Source organism: Pinus tabuliformis, chromosome 5_1, assembly GCF_031772625.1.
Source record: "Pinus tabuliformis cultivar Carrire ecotype Pingquan chromosome 5_1, CPIR1, whole genome shotgun sequence".
In the NCBI taxonomy this organism is placed as follows: Eukaryota; Viridiplantae; Streptophyta; class Pinopsida; order Pinales; family Pinaceae; genus Pinus; species Pinus tabuliformis.
This window is the reverse complement of record NC_142305.1, coordinates 694,098,496-694,119,540: the sequence shown is the minus strand read 5'-3', so window position 1 is coordinate 694,119,540 and position 21,045 is coordinate 694,098,496. Positions and strand designations below refer to the sequence as shown.

Below are 21,045 nucleotides of genomic sequence, written 5' to 3'. Positions count from 1 at the left end.
AGGTGGTACTTCAACCTGTACACCCCCCCGCTTATCTCCTTTCCACACAACTTGCAATTCAAGTTTTGTCTATCATTCGGAGCTTTAGGTTCACCATATTCCCAGAAAGGATCCAATTTCCTTGGCATGTTTGTTTTGGAAAAATAAGGATTAGGAAATAGGAATTTAGGATTACATAATACAAATTACAATTTAGCATTTACAAAATTACAAAATACAAATTTCCAAAATCCAAAGTTCCAAACCCAAGTTACCCAACCAAATGGCAATGCCAAAAAACAATGAAAAAACATAAACAATGTTTAAAAAAAATGAAAAATAAAATAAAATTGGTTCCCATACTCATACCAAGTTACCCATCCCAAATCAATGAAAAAATACAATAAATTCTTTAAAAACAAAAGGAAAATGGTGCCCACTGCCCATATGAAATTTGCCAACCAAAAACAATGAAAAAACAAAGTTTTTAAACAAGGAAACCAAAAAAAAAATAATCTACATACCGTTTTTATGGAGAAATTTGTGATCTCCTCTTGAAATTCTCCAACAAGCACTTGGATTTGCTTCCAAACCCTTCAGCTCCTCTCTCCCAACACTTCTCCTCCTCCAACGCGCGCCCAAGTCAAAAATGACATAAAAAAAAATCGCATTTTGCCTATTATAACCCGCTGCCCCGCGCCTCGCCGATTTTTTCCATAAAAATCGCGCTTTTTTTCGAAAAAATCGCGCTATAAAAAAAATCCGCCGATTTTTTGGGATAAAAAGCGCGATTTATGCGTTAAGGTGAAAAAATCGCGATTTTAACAACACTCTCTACTGACATCCGCCTGTCTTGCTACTGCTCTTTGCGGCTCCCATAGCAAGGTATAATCCAAGAGGTTGGGTACCTCGAGGATCCTGCCCGTCGCCGCCTGTAGTTCGTTTGACTAGAGCTCGATGTCCCCCCACTTCCTCTCAAGTGGCGTATTAACACTCATGGCACAGTCATCATCTATCTCCACTTCCTTCCCCACCCTTGCTGGCGCAGCCTTGGTCTCGGAAACGTCTCCCTTGCTCTTCTTCCTCTGACACTGGCTCGCATAGTGACCCAGTTCCCCACAGTGTAAGCATTTGACCTTGGAGAGGTCCTTCTTCTTCCGTTTCTCCTGCTTTCCCTCAGATGCTAGGGCAACATCCTTCTCTTCCTCGTTCTTGATTCTGACCCCCTTGTCGCTGCTTCCCACCTTGCTTAGCCTACTGATCTCTTTTTGGCGAAGAGCCGCCCACATTTCCTCCCAATTTGGAAGGGTTGCCCTGCCTAGGATGCTCAGGACAAACACCTCCTAGTTAGCTGATCCTGAATCTCCTTCAATCGACTGAGGAAGGTGTCTATCTGCTCCCCTTTCTGCATCTGGTATGATCGCAGCTAATTTTCAAGTAGCATCCTTCTTTGCACAGAAGTATGCTGGTACAATTTCTTTAGGGCCTCCCACATCTCATTTGCCGTGTCCTTTTCGGCAATATGTGGTACTACGTGGTCCTTGACCCCGTCAAGGATGATGCTCTTGGCCCTCGCCATTGCCTCCTCGTACTTGTCGTTCTCGGTTGGGTCAACTGGGATCGTTATCGTCCTTAAGGCGAAGTGCTTGACACGATTCCTGTCTAGAACTGACAAAATTCTGGCCTTCCAGATTATGAAGTTTGCGGCGTCGTCCAGTCTATCTTGGTCTTTTACCTTGTTCACTGCCATCTCGCTGCTCCTCTACTTCCTTCTTGGAAGTTCTTAGTGTGACTCCCTTTGAGCCTCGATTTCCCTCCTGGAAACCCTTCTGCCAATGTCGTGATGCCCCCACTCTGATCGTTAGTGTAGTTGCACCACTGATCCGGATTTCTTGGCTAGAAATCCTCGGTAGCAACTCCCTCCTCCTTGGTGTTGCCCTGTTAGGTACTCTTCTGACTACAATACCCCACCATCTTCACTCTGCAACTTACCCACAGCCTCCTAAGCCCCAAAAAATTGAATTTTAGAGCTTCTAGGCTCTGCACAATCCCGACACTAGCAAAATCCGCACCTCCTGGCCATGGGCGTTAATCCTTCCTGACTGAGAAAGATGACTGGGCACTGCGTAGGTCGAGTATTCTCCCCTCTGCCACTGCGCTGATCCTCTTTTTGGCTCAAACTTGATGACGCAGGCACTATGTCACCCCTTCCTTGCTGCTTCTCTACTAGGAACAACTTCTGTCACTCGGGACAACTGTTTTCTGCTATTGCTGCTATGCTCGGTTGATGTCCTCAGTTCTCCTGTGATCTACAACCTCGCTCTGATACCATGTTGGAATTTCTAGGTCTAACTGTTAGAAACCCTTCATGTACTTTTCTGATTTATTTCTGCCTACTTGTTCTGATTAATTAACAAGTTATTTACCATGTAAATATTGAAAATAAATACAAGTACATGCTCAACACATTACAGATCATCAACTGAAGGAAACAAAACAAGCACACAAGTGACACCGTTGTTTTTGGACCAATGTCCCCGGAAAAACCCAATGTGGGAAACCGGTGCAGCTATATGAGGGTTTTAATTATTAAGCAGTTTCAGAATACAATCTGGGTGCCAAAACCGGCTCACCCAACAGAGAATAATCTCGGCAGTAGTACGTCTCAGTTGGAGATAGATGTTCTGGCTGAAACCCTAGGTAAACACTTCGACAACTCCCAAATCCAATGTACCCCACGAAAACCCCAGTGTCAGCCTCTAGGGACTGCGTCAATGCTTTCTGGCCCAGTGTCTGCCTAGCGTCACCCTAGCTCTCTCTGTGTCAGCCTCTAGAGGCACTGCGTCAACCCTTAGAGCCTCTGCATCACCCACGCTGGCTCTCTGAGGCACTGTGCAACTCCTCGCTGCCTTTGCGTGAGCCTTAGCTGGCTCTGCGTGAACCTCTGGCTGGCTTTGCGTCCCTCTCTCCCGGCTTCTGCGTTGATCCTCCTGATACTATCTCTGCCTCTCTGCTTCTGTATTCATTGCCCCTTAGATGCAACTCTGATCACTCTTTCGACTTCTCAGCAAACCCTGCCCCAGAAAATCGAAATCTTGATCAACTCGGTGTATCCTCCAACTGACCCTCAAGCCTCCTCTTATACTTTTCTCTTTGGTTCATCAACGACCGAGATTAAATCTCTAATCAACGACTAAGATTAGATTTGGGTTGATCCATGACTTTTGGACCATTCTAACTCAGTTTTATATTAATTCACATTAATATTTTATTTTTCATAAGTTTAGACTTAGGAACTCATTAAAAATATTAATTATTTTAATATCTCCCAAACTGGTTAGATTCTGCCCAAACCATTTTTGGGTCTTGGAGATCTCATGTGCTTTAGCTTCTCCACCAATTTTCGTGGCTAGAGCACATCCGATGCTACCCCAAATCAACATACAGCCCCTAGGGACACCCTTCTAAAATTGAAAAAATGGTATGAATGGAGAGGCATCTAGCAGTGACAAGGTTAAATGGCCTATAATTATTAGGCAGGTCTCCTGGTGCATATTTATGTGATAATATATATTGCTCATCAATATTTATTGATTACTAGAATTAATTGGCTAAATTCCATTCAATATTCATTCTTGAGTTTGTATATGAACCTTGTTTTTTCTAGATTGCTAATTGAATTTTTGAGGTCATTGACACTTGACTAAAAGAAGAGAAGACAATGTTATATTCCTTTGAACATGGTTTTTTTATTGAATATATTGGTATTCATTTCTCCACCTCACTTAACTCTTGGATCATATGAAATTTATATATTATGTTTATGTCACAAAGGAGATGATGATCCAAATTAACATTGCTTGAACCTCAATGAATTTCGTTCTACCTTTCCGCGTCTTTAGTAATGTGTTGATAAGTCCATGAACTAGTAGCTGGCATATTCAACAAACATAACATTCAAAATAAACAGTCCATTTCCAACTCTCACAATGCCCGTTGTCATAAGAATTTTGTTAGATTTGAAGGTTAGAAATTCTACCAATTAACTAGAAAAGCCCCAATAATGCAATAATTCAAATTTGCAAATAATATATCTCCAAATTCAGTTATTTTCAACTACATCCAGGTTTCCAATTTATTTTGTTTTATACTTCCAAAGCATTGAATGGATATTTTGTCTTCAAATCATTGCTATTAAATAATAAAAATAGTTTGGATTTTCTTGCCTATTTTTTCATGAAGCTCTAGTTTAGTCTGATATATTTGCATGTTGTAACAGGGTTGTGTGTACATTTTTGAGTCGTTTAAGGTTTATTGGACAAATTGTGTCAAGGGTGTACATACAGGGCAGATGGTTCTACGACTAGTTGAAGCTGTTGGTAAGGATTACATGATTATTTTAATGTGAATTGACTACTCGGTAAAAGCAGATAATTTTAATTACATGTACATTTTATAATCAGTTCAACTTGCAAACAAGTCCCTACATCATCAAAACTACCATTAAATGGTGAGGTTCCCTGAATGACTATGATGCGTTGTGCATCTATCTATTCATACTTTTACACAAGTTACCATTGTCCAAAATAACTTTTTGTGGTAATATAGGTTGAAAAAACAAAGAATAGTTTTATTGTGTGCCTACATTCTATATGCGTTTGTTTGTGCATGAAAATGCAAACGATGCAAGGCTTAGTATCTGAAAATAACACATACACAATAAGCAAAAGCTAAAATACAAATTAAAAATATGTGTACTTATACACAAATTTTTGAGGCCCAATGTAAAATCTACTTCAAAATAAATTGCAAAGTACAAATAACCATTACAATTAAGTAATATATCCATTAAAAATCAAACAACCAACTCTCAAATTCATATATCCTCAATTTATAGAATTAGGTGCCTCATAATCTGTTCTACATAACATTGACAAAACTTATATAGAGTACATCCTTTCTAGACCAGCAAAGAAACAGAGTGAAAATATTCAAAAGGCCAATGTGAGTGTTACAACCCAAAAAAGTTTCCCTACATGTCTAAGGTATCTGAACAAGTAGAGGTACTTGTCCAAAATAATAGTGCATGTCGGTATTTTCTTACATGTGAGCTTTCTTAACAATGAACTGATTCTTAACTTTGATAAAATGTGGTAGAACCAAAGGAATCATAGTCAAATGATGATGAGAAATTTGAAGCTTGGATATTTTTTTTTCAAGGAAAACCTCATGGGAAAACCCAAGGGATGCTTCCTCACATTCGTGGATGGTATTCCTAGTAAACCCGATGGCATACTATTGTGACCTACCCAGGAGGTTTTGAACTGGCCATTTGTTGGTGCATATCTAGCCAAATGCCAAGCAACATTGATGACAACTAGTGGAGCTAACCCATTTGTCTTTTTTTAGGCTTGGATCTTAATGAAAGAGTGCTTTTTCCTTTTTCTTGATAAGAAAAGGGGTTTTAATTATCTTTACAACATAAGTGCATTATAGTTACAAAACTCCTTGTCTTTGGTTTTGGTGGGAGTTGTGGTGGTAGCCATTTTGTTAATAGGAATAGGTGGCATTGCTATTGTTTAATTCCTTTTGTTTACAAAAATCTCTACTTAAGCTCCTCTAAAAAAACCAAAAATTGAATACTTTTCCTATACCTTGTCCCTTTCAACTACACTTATCAATAAGAAAAAACAAACATAGATCTTAATTGGAGATATAGTTTTCATGTTGGTGTGACTGCTTGCTAGGGTTGAATGGTGTTGTGTCACTGTTAGACTTCTTTTTGTATTCTCATTGGTAGTCAACTACTTTGCCCCTTTGTCGTATGTACATTGTAATCTCCATATTCAATGTTACAAAGTACATTGTTACGAGGAACATTATTGCATGGAAGTTCCTCTCCTTAGCATTAAATTTCATAAGAAGTTTTTCATAGTGCTCTAAGGAGGATGATATGTGCAAAAAGTAAGGAACATTCACATAAGAAGAGAAATGCAAGAAGGAGATTGTTGAACTATAGTACTTGGATTCCAATACTGGAATGCATATCAATCAAGGATGTGATTTATGGAGAAACTGATAGGCCAATTGATAGTGATGGGTGTTACCGATTCAATTAATAATGTTGCTAAGGTCTTGGCAAGTCGCTGGATGGGCACACATAGGGAAGGGATCCACTATCACCTCAGTCTGTGCCCTTGCTATTTAGGCCCAATATCCCTTAAATGGCCAAGGGAGAAGTCGCTAAATTAACTCTAGGTAACTCCTCATCGAGATAGTGCCTTTAATGGAGTCATCTAGAGTGGAGGTGTTTGCTTGTATGAGCTGTCTAGCTGTAAAAAGTGTCATTGTAATAGTTGGAAACTAAACAACAAATATTAGTCCTCATCACCCCTACAAATGTAAGCTCCCATAAAACTATGTGTCCTCATGAAAAGTCCACCAAGGTTCTTTGATCTAATTAGGGATGAGATTTCCTAGGTCAAGCTTTCAAGTGACTAGACATGGCCTTACCAAAACAAAATGGATACAGACTCAAACTAACAGGACACAAGTTTAGAATACCTAATATAAGGCTTGTTACCACAAAATCTAGCAGGCCTTAGAGAGGGAAACCCTACAAGAGAAAGAGCTAGACTAAATGCTAACAATGGGACAATGGCCACTATCACCACAACCAAGGTCCCCTACTCTTTACATACTTTCATCGATGGGAGGAGTGCTTGTATGATTTTGATCACCTATAATAGATATTTGAGGGTTGAAGGTACAAGGTGATGATCTAGGACCTCTCAAGGAAGACTCCAAGATTATGATATAATGTTTCAAAATGTGCTTCGTTCCCTATAAGATACCTAGAGATGAATTGCACAAGACCTAAGGTTTTGCGAATAATCGTGGATGATGGCACTCCCGAGATCAAGGCAATAATGAGAAAAGGTTTCTTATGATTTACTTCAACAAGTACTAAGCTCATACAACATTCAAGAAAGTCCTCAAGTTGAGGGAGAAGAAACTAGGGATTTCCTCTTGGACCAATACCTAGGGCAAGAGATTTTATGGATGAAACTCGAGTGGATGCCCACCAAACTTGGAGCATAGGTAGCCTAGACCCTAAGCTTGATGTTTAGGCTCTCGAATTCCCGAAAAGTCTCCTCCCTAAAATTTTCTTGCAAGCCCTAGATTTTCGCCCTAGCCTTAAAAGGACTAAATTTTAAGAGGAAAATTATGGATGAAAAGTAGAGATGACCACCAAGGACTTGGATTAGTGCCTTGTCCTTTGGGCATATGGAGTCTTAGGATGTTCAAGATGAGCTAAATCGTCTCTAAGGAGGCTTAAAAATGATGCCCTAGGTACCACGTTTAAGCATTTACCCACTTCAAAGATAATGGAATTTCATGGAGAGTTCAAGAATTTCCTCCACTAGGAACATTCATTACATGCCATACATTGAATAACATATGCAATACTCAACTAGAAAGCCTTCCAAAATTAATTTTCAATAATTAGGGCACAATTAGCACATTCTAGAAGCAACAATTCCATACATTAAACAAATTCAAGAGAAAAATTCCATCAACATTAAGCACTTACAAGATGACATGCAATATATCCATCCAAGATCCAAGAAATAGCTCCAAAGAAGAAATGTGAATTAGCTCCAAATGTCAAAATGCATTCCAAAAGATTCTCCAATAGCCAAAGAAACAAGTGTGAGTTCTTCTCAAGAGATCCAATCCAAGTGTGATGATGATGAGAAGCTCAAATGAGCTCTCATCTATTTATACATGATCTATCAAGTCTAATTTAGCCTAGAAGCCCCTCTTAGTTGTCAAATGGAGGGCAAAACTAATTGTGGTTACAAGCCAACCACATAGCCAATGAAAAATCATAAAGATAAACCCACAAGAGGGCCAAAATGCGGACATCATCACTACATGGGCCTTTTTGAGGCATGCGTTGAACTCTCCTTGTGCCAAAGTGAGTCAAGATGGCTCCATAAATCATCTACTAGGGGTTGGCCCCTGAAGATCCATGCAAATCATCAAGTGGACCTCAATTTTGTGTTTGGGACACAAAATGGGTCTCATGGTTCTCTTGGTGATAGAATAGCTTGAATCGGGTCCATCGTTGAGGGCTTGGAGAATGGTGGTAGCCCTTCCAAGTTAATAGGAGACAAACCTCATTTGGGCCTAAAATCAACTGCCAAAACCTGTATATAATGCTAAGCCCATTGGGGGTACACTGGTCCAAGTGCATTATCTCGTGAATAATATGGGGCAAAGTGTAGATTGTTGTGGTGTTGTAGGTTCCCATGGAGTGAAGTAATGATGCTCTATAAGTATAGGAGTCCCATGACTGTCAACGCTTCACTCGGAAAGTGTCATATCATATATGCTCCTCTCGTGGACTTGGGCCCCAATTAAGTTGCCCAAACCATGATGAAACGACCTCCAAGGCACACATAATACCCAGTGTTGCATCCTCACCATTAAGTACAATAATTCATTAGTGCATCTAAGTGAACCAAGCTTGTTAATTAAGGGCAATTTGGGACTTCATATGCGGCTTCTCTTCCAAATTTGGGGTTTTAATCTCGTAATAATGTTACCTCCCTAGGTAGGAGTGGTTAATAAACAACCCTATTGGGTGTTCTTAGCCCCTAAGGGGAAATACAGGTCCCAGATACATCCTTCAATTAATAGGTGGCATGTGAATGATGATGAATGGATGGTGACACAGGGATCTTAAGGCCAAATGCCATGGGTACAAGGATAACAATGATGGGGGATGTCCACATATTAGGTATATAGATGTAGGAGGGGGCAATCGTGGATACATGAGTTACTCCAGCCTTTGTTTTTCCATTGCTCTTTATTTTCCTTTTTCTTTTTCTTGATTTTTCTTTTATATTATTGCTCGAAACTTCAGGAAATGAGAGCATGCTGTGAATGATAAAACAATTATTACCCCCTCATGGCGGGGCAGTTCATCGCCTACCAGGGGTTGGGACGTGCATGGGTTCCTTTAATGATGTGAGGGGCACTCATGGGCCCTAGGAACTAGGGTGATGGCAACAATGATAAGGGGTAGAGCTCACGATTGGCTTTTGCCCACGTGCTATAATAAATGACCCAACCATCTTTTGCATTTTATAATATTTGTTTTCTTTTATTTGTTGCTTGTGGCCATGATATGAATTTAACTTTCTTTTAGCTACATCAATCTTTGGGGCAACATTTCCAGGCTCGACCCAAATATGTGAACAAGGGGAGGAGTTGTGCTAGTGCCTCGTGGACCTAATGGTCTTGTGGACCCAGAGAAGGAAAATAATGAAGTAAGGCTCGTAATCTGTAGAGGGGAGTGAAAATGTGGAATGCGAAAATGGGACCACGCTACTAAGATCGATGTTTCCCAAGTAGTGCCCTTCCTAAAGCCATAGGCCAATAATGGAGATCCCACAGGAGTAAGATTGAGGATTAACCCCTCATTTAAGGCGAGGGAAAAAAACCATGGTCAAAGCCCTTCCTTCTTCCAAGTTACCCAATAATCCATGCCCAAATTTCCCAATGAAAACAAGCATAAACACCTAATTGCACAATGAAAAAAATACCTTTTGGGTTGGATTTCCCACTGTTACCACTCAAACTAGCAAGGGTCTGTTACCCACAATTTTGTGGGTGATATCCCTAGCAGAAATATTTTCCCCAAGATGGTCCTCAGCCGGCAGTTAACAACCTCTTGTAGCCACCAACTAGCTTAGTGTGCCATTTCTCCGCCACTTAAGCCAACCATGTGGTCCCTCGCCCATTTGCCATGATCGTATGTTTGAAGGTGGGCATCACGAACTTGAAGGTATGCCTTGTCATTTGGTAATTGAGTATTGTAGTTTTCTTATCATGGACACTTTTGGGCATGGATTAACGGGGGGATTCGGCAGAAAGTATGGGTTAGGTCTGTGCCCTTGTCCCATAGACCCCTTTTGGATATTAACCTTGCATTCTAGTCCGTAGGATCTCTTTTACTGACCATTTGGATTTAGGGATGGTATTTCATGGGAAACCCCGATTTTGGTTGTGTGGTCCCGCTCCCTTATCTGCATATATTACCCCCTTTCCACTCATTATTACCCCATTCATCATCTCTCCCAATTGGGTCCACATTCCTCCACTGGGTCCACATAGGCTAGCTCGCCCCTTCCCCTCGCCCACACCTCAGGTCATGGCTTGGAATGATGCTCGAAGGTTGATTAAGCTAAAAAGAAAGATAAAAGCATATTTGACCACATTCAATAGGAAAATGTACCACATAATGCAAAAGATGGCCGGGACAAACGTATTTAGCACGTGGGAAAAAGCAAATACATGAGCTCTACCCCATCATCATGGCCATCATCCTGGTTCCTACAGGTTCTATGAACCTCCTTCATCATATAGGAACCCATGATTATCCCAACCCCTGGTGGGCAATGAACCATCCTGCCTTAAAAGGGGGTATTCACTGCTATATCTTATGCATCATGCTCTTATCCCTTGAGCACCGAGTAGTTAATCAAAGAAAATCATAAAAAGGCAAAAGGCATATAAAGAAGGTGTTGGAATTTCTAAGTCTAACCCATTAGAAACCCTTCATGTACTTTTTGATTTATTTCTGCCTACTCGTTCTGATTAATTAACAAGTTATTTACCATGTAAATACTGAAAATAAATACAAGTACATGCTCTACACATTACAGATCTTCAACTGAAGGAAACAAAACAAGAACACAAGTGACACCATTGTTTTTGGACTAATGTCCCCAGAAAAACCCAATGCGGGAAAACCGGTGCAGCTATCTGAGGGTTGTATTATTAAGCAGTTTCAGAATACAATCTGGGTGCCAAAACCGGCTCACCTAACAGAGAATAATCTCGGCAGTAGTACCTCTCGTTTGGAGACAGATATTCGGACTGAAACCCCAGATAAACACTTCGACAACTCCCAATTCCAATCTGCCCCACGAAAACCCCAGCGTCAGCCTCTAGGGACTGCGTCAGCACTTTCTGGCCCAGCATCTGCCCAACGCCACTGTAGCTCGCCCTGCGTCAGCCTCTGGAGGCACTGCGTCAGCCCTCAGAGCGTCTGGGTCACCCATGCTGGCTCTCTGAGGCACTGCGCAGCTCCTGGCTGCCTCCGCGTGAGCCTTGGCTGGCTCTGCGTGAACCTCTCGCTGGCTCTGCGTCCCTCTCTCTTGGATTCTGCGTTGATCCTCCTGATACTATCTCTGCCTCTCTTCTTTTGTATTCATTGCCCCTCAGTTGCAACTCTGATCACTCTTTCGACTTCTCAGCAAACCATGCCCCAGAAAATCGAAATCTTGATCAACTCGGTGTATCCTCCAACTGACCCTCAAGCCTCCTCTTATACTTTTCTCGTTGGTTCATCAACAGCCGAGATTAAATCTCTAAGCAATGACTAATATTAGATTTGGCTTGATCCATGACTTTTGGACCATTCTAACTCAGTTTTATATTAATTCACATTAATATTTTATTTCTCCTAAGTTTAGACTTAGGAACTCCATTAAAAATATTAATTATTTTAATATCTCCCAAATTGGTTAGAACCTACCCAAACCATTTCTGGGTCTTGGAGATCTCATGTGCTATAGCCTCTCCACCAATTTTCGTGGCTAGAGCACATCCGATGCTACCCCAAATCAACACTCCATCTCAGCGAGGACTGTGCGCTAGTAATACTCCTCACTGAGTATCACCCTGATCATTCAGCATCGGTCCTTGTGCTAATGCTAGGCCTCCCTGCCCAATATCCTCTGCATTGCTGCGTCATGTACTGCTACCCATGGCCCTGCCACTGCTACTGTTGCATCCGTACGACAGCTCCCTCTGCATCCGTGTTGTTGCCCATGGCCCTGCCATTGCAACTTAGTTACTGAAAAGTAAGTAATTGATCTCCCAACTCTGACATCTCTGTTAGGCTAGAGACACCCACAATGCTAAAACTCCTTCTGTCGCTAACAAGTGATCCCTCTCTGACCTCTGTGCTGCTGCAACAACTCCATGCACCTTGCACTGTGGCCTCACGCTATCCTGGGACTCCTGCACTGTAGCTCCCTCTGTTGCTCCATCCGCATCCGTCTCTACTGACATCCACCAGTACTGCTACTCTTCGGGGCTCCTGTAGCAAGGTATAATCCAAGAGGCTGGGTACCTCGAGGATCTTGCCCCTCATCAGTTGTAGTCCATCTGACTACAGCTCGATGTCTCCCCACTTCCTCTCTAGTGGCATGTGAACACTCATGGCACTGTCATCATCTGTCTCCACTTCCTTCTTCGCCCTTGTTGGCGCAACCTTGGTCTCGGAGGCCTCTCCCTTGCTCTTCTTCCTTGGACACTGGCTCGCATAGTGACCTAGTTCCCCACAGTGGAAGCATTTGACCTTGGAGAGGTCCTTCTTCTTTCGTTTCTCCTGCTTTCCCTCAGATGCTAAGGCAACATCCTCCTCTTCCTCCTTCTTGATTCTAACCCCCTTGCCATTGCTTCTCGCTTTGGTCAGCCTTCTGATCTCTTCTTGGCGAAGAGCCGCCCACAGTTCCTCCCAATCTGGAAGCGTCGATCTGCCCAGTATGCTCTGGACAAATATCTCCTAGTCCTCTGAGACTGCGTTCAATGCGGTCCTCACCATTAATTCCTGATTCGGCGTGGCCCCTAAGGAAGTCAGCTAATCCCTTATCTCCTTCAATCGATCGAGGAAGATGTCAATCTGTTCTCCTTTCTACATCTGATATGACCGCAACTGATTTTCTAGTAGCATCTTCCTCTGCACGGAAGTATGCTGATACAATTTCGTGAGGGCCTCCCACATCGCGTTTGTCGTGTCCTTTTCGACAATATGTGGTACTACATGGTCCTTGACCCTGTCAAGGATGATTCTCTTGGCCCTTGCCATTGCCTCCTCGTACTTGTCATTCTCAACCGGGTCAACTGGGATCGCTATTGTCTTCAAGGCGAAGTGCTTGAGACGATTCCTGTCTAGAACAGACAAGATTCTGGCCTTCCAGACTACGAAGTTTGAGGCTCCGTCCAGTCTGTCCTGGTCTCTTACCTTGTTCACTGCCATTTCGCTGCTCCTCTACTTCCCTTCTGGAAGTTCTCGGTGTGACTCCCTCTGAGCCTCAATTTCCCTCCTGGAAACCCCTCTACCAATGTCAAGATGCCCCCACTCCGATCGTTAGTGCAGCTGCACCACTGATCCAGATTTCTTGGCTAGAAATCCTTGGCAACAACTCCCTCCTCCTTGGTCTTGCCCTGTTAGGTACTGTTCTGACCACATTATCCAACCAGCTTCACTTCGCAACTTACCCACAACCTCCTATGCCTCAGCAACCTAAAGGTTAGAGCTTCTAGGCTTTGCGCAATCCCTGCACTAGCAAAATCCGCACCTCCTGGCCATGGGTGTCAATCCTTCTTGACTGAGAAAGATTACCGGGCACTGCGTAGGTCAGGTCTGCTCCCTTCTTCCACTGTGCTGATCCTCCTCCCGGCTCAAACTTGATGACGCAGGCACTGCGTCACCCCTTCCTTGCTGCTTCTCCACTAGGAACAACTTCTGTCACTCGGGACAACTGTTTCTGCTATTGTTGCTCTGCTCGGCTGATGCCCCCAGTTCTCTTGTGATCTGCAACCACGCTCCGATACCATGTTGGAATTTCTAAGTCTAACCTGTTAGAAACCCTTCATGTACTTTCTGATTTATTCTGCCTACTCGTTCTGATTAATTAACAAGTTATTTACCATGTAAATACTGAAAATAAATACAAGTACATGCTCAACACATTCCAGATCATCAACTGAAGGAAACAAAACAAGCAGACAAGTGACACCATTGTTTTTGGACTAATGTGCCCGGAAAAACCCAATGCAGGAAAACCGGTGCAACTATCTCAGGGTTTGTATTATTACGCAATTTCAGAATACAATATGGGTGCCAAAACCGGCTCATCCAACAGAGAATAATCTCGGCAGTAGTACCTATCCTTCAGAGATAGATATTCTGACTGAAACCACGGATAAACACTCTGACAGCTCCCAGCTCGAATTTGCCCCACGAAAACCCCAGCGTCTGCCCAACGTCACCCTAGCTCGCCTTGCGTCAGCCCTTAGAGTCTTTGCGTCACCCACGCTGGCTCTCTGAGGCACTGCGTAGCTCCGGGCTTCCTCTGCGTGAGCCCTGGCTAGCTCTACGTGAACCTCTTGTTGGCTCTGCGTCCCTCTCTCCTGGCTTCTGTGCTGATCCTCCTGGTACTATCTGCTTCTCTGCTTTTGTATTCACTACCCTTCAGCTGTAACTTTGATCAATCTTTCGACTTCTCAACAAACCCTGCCCCAGAAAATCAAAATCTTGATCAACTCGGTGTATCCTCCAATTGACCCTCAAGCCTCCTCTTATACTTTTCTCGTTGGTTTATCAACGACCGAGATTAAATATCTAATCAATGGCTAAGATTAGATTTGGCTTGATCCATGACTTTTGGACCATTTTAACTTAGTTTTATATTAATTCACTTTAATATTTTATTTTTCCTAAGTTTAGACTTAGGAACTCCATTAAATATATTAATTATTTTAATATCTCCCAAACTGGTTAGAACCTGCGCAAACCATTTCTGGGTCTTGGAGATCTCATGCGCTATAGCCTCTCCACCAATTTTCGTGGCCAGAGCACATCAGATGCTACCCAAAATCAACAGAAGGGTGGAAAAATCAAGGTCGGGGCACGTCATGTACCACTATTGCTCCCTCCTATACAATATAAACCCAAGTGTGGGCTTTCCTTTTATTAGCTACCCTTGTACCCCAACATGTGTCCCAGGGCTGCTCCTTCTCATCCCCTACTTCATTCACCTATCTGTCACATACCACCACATTTTGAAGGATGTGCCTTGAATATATTATCCTCTTTAGAAGTAGAAAGCACCTAATAGGATTTTTGGTTAACCCCATTTGGAGTTTAGGAGACATTGGCACATCTTGAAGCCCATTATGGTAGGGCAGGCCATTATGAAGTCCCCACCTATGGTCCATGATTGGTAAGCTCATTTACTCGATTTCTTTAATGACTTGTACTGGAAGGCTAAGGGATGCATTGGATCTTATGCAGGATTGCAGATGGTCTCCATCTTGGGTTTGGTCTCCCTATACGGTGTCCTATTCCTCCAGAGGGCTACATTGGCACATGAAGGGTGTGCGTTGAGAGCCATGAGCCTCCACAATAGTAGAAAACTCTCCATGGATCCCCAAGGACGGTCAGAGATGCTCAAGATACTCCTATTGGACGAGGAAGATGCACCTGGTTCATTTTTCCCCAATCGGCCCCACAAATGTATCATGCACTTGGTAGTTGACGCAGGACTTGTAGGATGATGTGGTGTTCCCTACATCATCATCAGAGCCCTTGCAGATGATCTATAGGCATCTTCGACTCATTTTGGAGACCTATGAGGTTATTGATGTGCCCCTACACCCATTGGGAGCACCACAGGTTTACTGTTTGGAGAACAAGGGTCCAACCCCTTGTCCATCACTTTTGAGGGGCCTACTCTTGAGTCTTCATTATGGCACCCATGGACCATATGAGGCCTTTTAGAGGGCCCTACGACATGCATAAATTATTATTTGACCTCTTGATAGACTTATTCTTTCATTTATAAGTTAGTTTGGTGGGCTTGTCACCAAAAGTTAGATTATAAGAACATTATTTTATTTTTGGGGCTTATGTAGGCCAAGGAGGGTAATTTGAACTCCTCATTAATGTATAAATACAAGTGAGATGAGTTCATTATCTCATGATTGTAATGCCCATCTCGAATTACAGATAAAACATGGTTATTAGCATTCATACGAAACGTGCATATGATAGCTACATATGCACGCATTGAATGTACTGCGCTAGTATACATATTAACTTATTATGAAATTACCAAGTGAAAGATAAATGAATTAATTATGGTCAATTCTAAGTGAATACGTAACTGACAAAATACTAAATATAATGAGTGAAGTACTTAATGTATGTACCATCACCATACATATATAACTCTACTAAATACAAAGGAAATACATGTATTATATAAAAGGGGATATAATATATCTATTACAAAAATAAATTGAATAAATACAAATTATATAAAATATACAAAGGAATTATAAAAGAATATTATTATAAAGTTCTAAAAAAAATTAAAAGAAAAAGAGAGAAATTATAATATACCAACTAAACTAACTAAAAAGAATCCATTATATATAATCATAATACAAAGTGACATGGAGTTTTAAACATAAATTCAAATAAAGAAGATATTTTATAAAGAAGGGATCGCTGACAACCATTGGTTCAAGTGACGTATGCTAGCTCAATCTATAAATTTGAGCTTATACCTTATCCCTCTCTAGAGGAACCTCCAACATGAGAAATCACCGCTTGGAGGCAGGGGGAAATTCTATTTAAGAAGGCAAAGGAGGAAGAATCAGGGAGGAGGAAGAACAATTTTAACACAGAGGTACAGACAGGAAGAAGTCTCTGTACAGACAGGAAGAAGTCTTGATTGTACTGGAGTTTTTGGGCACGGGGATCAGATTGCTTCGATTGGAAAGCATTCTGAGACTGAGTACCTAGGTTGTACCCAGTTCGGCAGGGAGGTTTTGGCCATTTTGGTAACACAACCGGAACAAGATTTGCAGCAGAGCAGACAGGTTGGTATTCATTAGATAAATTGTTTAAATTCTGTATTTAAATTACATATTCTGGTATTTTATGAACAAATTATTGTTAAACCCTCTTAAGTTTCAAATTTAGGGCTCTTACATTTGGTATCAGAGGTGGTTATAATTCTCGGACCAGCGAAAACAGTGTTATAGTTTGTGCCTTCTCTATTCATGATTCCAAGTTTAAATTGTGTAAATTAACTGCATGAGTGTCTTGCTTCAAATTGAATTAAAACCTATAACACAGGAAATCAACGATGGTTATGGCTTTGGCTTTGTTTAGTTCCGGTAAGACATTTCATGATATTAGTATTGAAGCCTAAATCCCATAAATATATCTGAATGATATAAAATGATTTGCAGTAAAGAATCAACCATTTGCTTCTCCACTGTGTGGTCGAGAAGCATTTTCAAATGTGGAAAGATAAACTGCTAGCCTGTGACTACCTCGAAGATCTTAACTTTCAGAGGTTATATGGTAGTAATGACGGACTTGATTTGGGAATGCCTCTGAGTTTCATAAACTCATTCACATTGATGTTCTTGGTGAACCTCCATCCGGACATATGTTTTGCAGTTAGCATGGTGAGCTCATATTTGGTTGAGCCTCACTGGATTGGTGCCAAGAATCTTCTGAGATATCTTCAGGGTACAATCTCTCATGGATTGAGATACACTACCGGAAAGATGAAATTGCATTATTATTCAAATGCTAAATGGGCAGGCAATGTGGAGGATCACTAGAGCACTTTTCAGTGTTGGTTCTCTTTGGATTCTACTTAGATGCAAGAAGCAGAAGTCAGTCACTATAAGCACCGCTAAGACCGAATACATGGATGATCTCATATGAAGCTGCATGGTTGCGGAAGCTCTTAAGTGAGCTGTTTTTCTCTGTGAAAACCAGAGGTGGGATTCGATTATTGAGGAATCCCCTATTCGACGATTGCTCCAGCAGACAGACATCAGATATTGCCTTATCTGGGATATGGAAAGTCGATGAGCAAGGAGGCTCCATCGCACTGAGATGATGTAAAGGTCGCTAAAGCCCTGGGGAAAGATCAAATTTGTGATTTTCCTGAATGACTTGGAGTCGTCGAGAGACCTTTGTAAAAGGGTCCTGCATGTTGCATACATAGAGCTCAGGGAGCTCTGGGGGGCTCGCAGTTCTCATTGGAGCAACATCCGACCACAGGGTGACTCACCCTCCCCTGGTGGTGCGCACTGGAACAAGATGCTTCGCTCTCTTGTGGAACAGGATGATTCGCTCTCTTGTGTAGCAGGATTGATGTGTTCTCCTGTGAGGCCTGGATTGATGTGTTCTCCTGTGAGGCCTAGATTGATGTGTTCTCCATGGCAGCCTGGATTGATGTGTTCTCCATGGTGATTGTAGTAGGATTGATGTGTTCTCCTGTGAGGACAGGATCGATTAAGTTCTCCTGCCGAGGCATCCTACCCATGCAATCTGGGACTCATGGGAAGTACCTCTCATCTGATCAATGAGCAGGGAAATGAAGTTAGGGACCATAGTAGTACCGATGGACACATCGTTGTATCTACCGTACTCCCTACGCTAGGATGACCTCCATTGATCTGAGCCTGTGATACTGGTCTGGGTCCAGTGGTAGGAGTTGTACCATACTATGACGCTGACTTCGGGTCGGTTGAGACTGGTCTGGAACAAGTGGTACATACTCTGAGACTGACTTCGTGTCAGTGTAGGACTCGTCTGGGACCAGTGAGAGTGGTACATACTATGACGCTGACTTTGGGTGGGTTGAGACTGGTCTGGGACCAGTGGTACACTCTCTGAGCTTGTGATACTAGTCTGGGACCAATGATACACTCTCTGAGCCTGCGATATTGGTCTGGGACCAGTGGTAGGAGTAGTACCCACTATGACACTGACTTCGGGTCGGTTGAGATTGGTCTGGGACTAGTGGTACATTCTCTGAGACTGACTTCGTGTCAGTGTAGGACTGGTCTGGGACCAGTGAGAGTGGTACACACTATGACGCTGACTTCGGGTCGGTTGAGACTGGTCTGGGACCAGTGGTACGCACTCTGAGACTGACTTCGGGTTAGTGGAGAATGGTATGAGACATTCTCGATCAATTCTTCTTCTTCATAGTTCAGCAAAGCAGAGCAGAGCCAGCAGAGCTAGCAGAGCCAGCAGAGCTGAGCAGAGCTAGCAGAGCCAGCAAAGCTGAGCAGAGCCAGCAGAGCTGAGTAGAGCAGAGCAGAGCTAGCAGAGCTATGAGAGCATAGTAGAGCCAGCTGAGCTGAGCAGAGTTGGGCAGAGCAGTGCAGGGCATTGATGGAAGAGATAGTACAGTCGGACTTATGGATCACCGGATGGAGTTCTCCCTAGTTGAGAGGGAGTGTTAAATTGGCAACTAGGGACAAACTCCATGTGGGTAAGCTTATTTATGGCAGCTGATATTTTTATTGGATCCCTCTCGTCGAGAGGTGTAGGATTGATCTAAAGATCATCCGATTCCGATAAGTATTTATGGAGATATGAATTTATTTTAATTATGAAATCATTATCAAGCCGTCCAGCTCTTGTGTAGGCTCTAGAAGCCCAAACGTCATGTCTATTCAACCTATACGTTTTTGGTATAAATAGATGAGGATTTGATATCATTTGTACGCACATTCTTGAGTGATCTCCTCCTCTCCACGTCTTGGGTTTTTGGAGAAGGAGTGAGACACCAAGAGTAATACGTTGGCCAATGGTGATGCCCTAGCTGCAGGTCGATCTATGCAACAAACAGAGACACCTATACGTTGTCAAATGGAGATATCTCATACGCTGGAATGGAAGACCTTATACGCAATTATGGGGACCCAGCCGCAGTCATAAAGGCATCTCAACGCAGTGGATCACAGTGAAGCTATCTTACACGTTGACTTCTTGTACGCTGTTCACAAGTCTTCTCATACGCTGTTCTGCTCCTGGAAACATATATATACACACAGTGAATCTGATAGCATGGTTATACATGGAAACATATATATGCAGTCTATATATGGAACCGTAGCAAATACGCTAAGCCACAGTCAACGTGGGAATCTGCTCTTGAAGAGCCACAATCATAACACGCAATCCACGACACAGCAATAGATATATATATACACAGCCAAAAGGGGAACTGTTCACGCAGGTTTCCATACAATGTAATACGCACAACCTGGACACCTTATCCAACACAGTCATAAAAGGTCGCTGATTGCACACGCAGTCATGGTTTCATGAGATATCTTGACACGCTGTAACCACAATCAAGAGCCACAGTCAAAGCTTGAAACTACAGCCTGATATGCACGCTGTTCATGTGTTATCTTGACACGCTGTAACCGCTGTCAAGAGCCGCAGTTAGGAACCCAGTCATAGAACCCGCTGATATATAAAATACGCAGTATTATATTTATGATGAATAGAACGCAGAGATATGGGTCATATTCATTATGGACGCAATTATATGGAACGCAGAGATATACGGGTCATAGTCATTATGAATGTAGTCATATTTATGATGAATGTAAACGCTGGTCATTGGGCTGTAACATAAACGCTGGATGCTGGGCAGTAATATATACGTTGGTCCAGAATGCATATAAATTGTCATACGCAGCAAATGTATGTGGTTGACAAAATGGACATATATACTCGCAGGTGAAAACATATAAATTGTTATATGGGCAGCATCTGGGCAACATGATATATAAGCAGCATATGGATGCATGATGTATATGGGCAGCATCTGGGCAACATGATATATAAGCAGCATAATGCATGATGTATATGGGCAACATCTGGGCAGCATGATATATAAGCAACATGATGCATGATATATGAGCAGCATGATGTATGATGTGCATGGGAAGCACAATGATGCATGGAGCATGGACAACATCATGATGAATGTAATCATGAGCATGGGCAGCTTGATGATGATGATGGATGAGATCATGGACATGAAGGGCAGCATGATAAGATCATGGACATGGGCAGCATGATAATAATCATGATTAGTGCAGCATGGTGCAGTATGCAGTGGTGCAGCAAGAGGACCAGATGCCGCACGATGATAGGTATCAGTTGAAGCAGAATGTCTTCAACTGATCTCATCGTTATAGGAGATGATCTATGCTTAGATCTAGACAAGTCAAAGTATTGACTTCTGTTGTAAATGTACTATCTCTCTCTCTCTTTCTCTGCTGAACTTTGAAGAACATAAAAGAAGAATTGATCAAGGGCTTCCCCACACATTGTGGGGTTTGTCCCTGGCTAGTGCCACA

General features: G+C 42.3%; 1 protein-coding gene across 4 annotated transcripts in view; it reads left to right on the top strand.

Moving 5' to 3' along the window:
- Positions 1-21,045, top strand: part of LOC149166841 (uncharacterized) — a 357,550-nt gene that overhangs the window by 138,491 nt on the left and 198,014 nt on the right. For all 4 annotated transcript variants that reach the window (XM_089432776.1, XM_089432772.1, XM_089432775.1 and 1 more), the window contains one exon: positions 4,259-4,358. In XM_089432776.1, the coding sequence (XP_089288902.1) occupies positions 4,259-4,358 (100 nt within the window). The remainder of the gene's footprint in view (positions 1-4,258; positions 4,359-21,045) is intronic.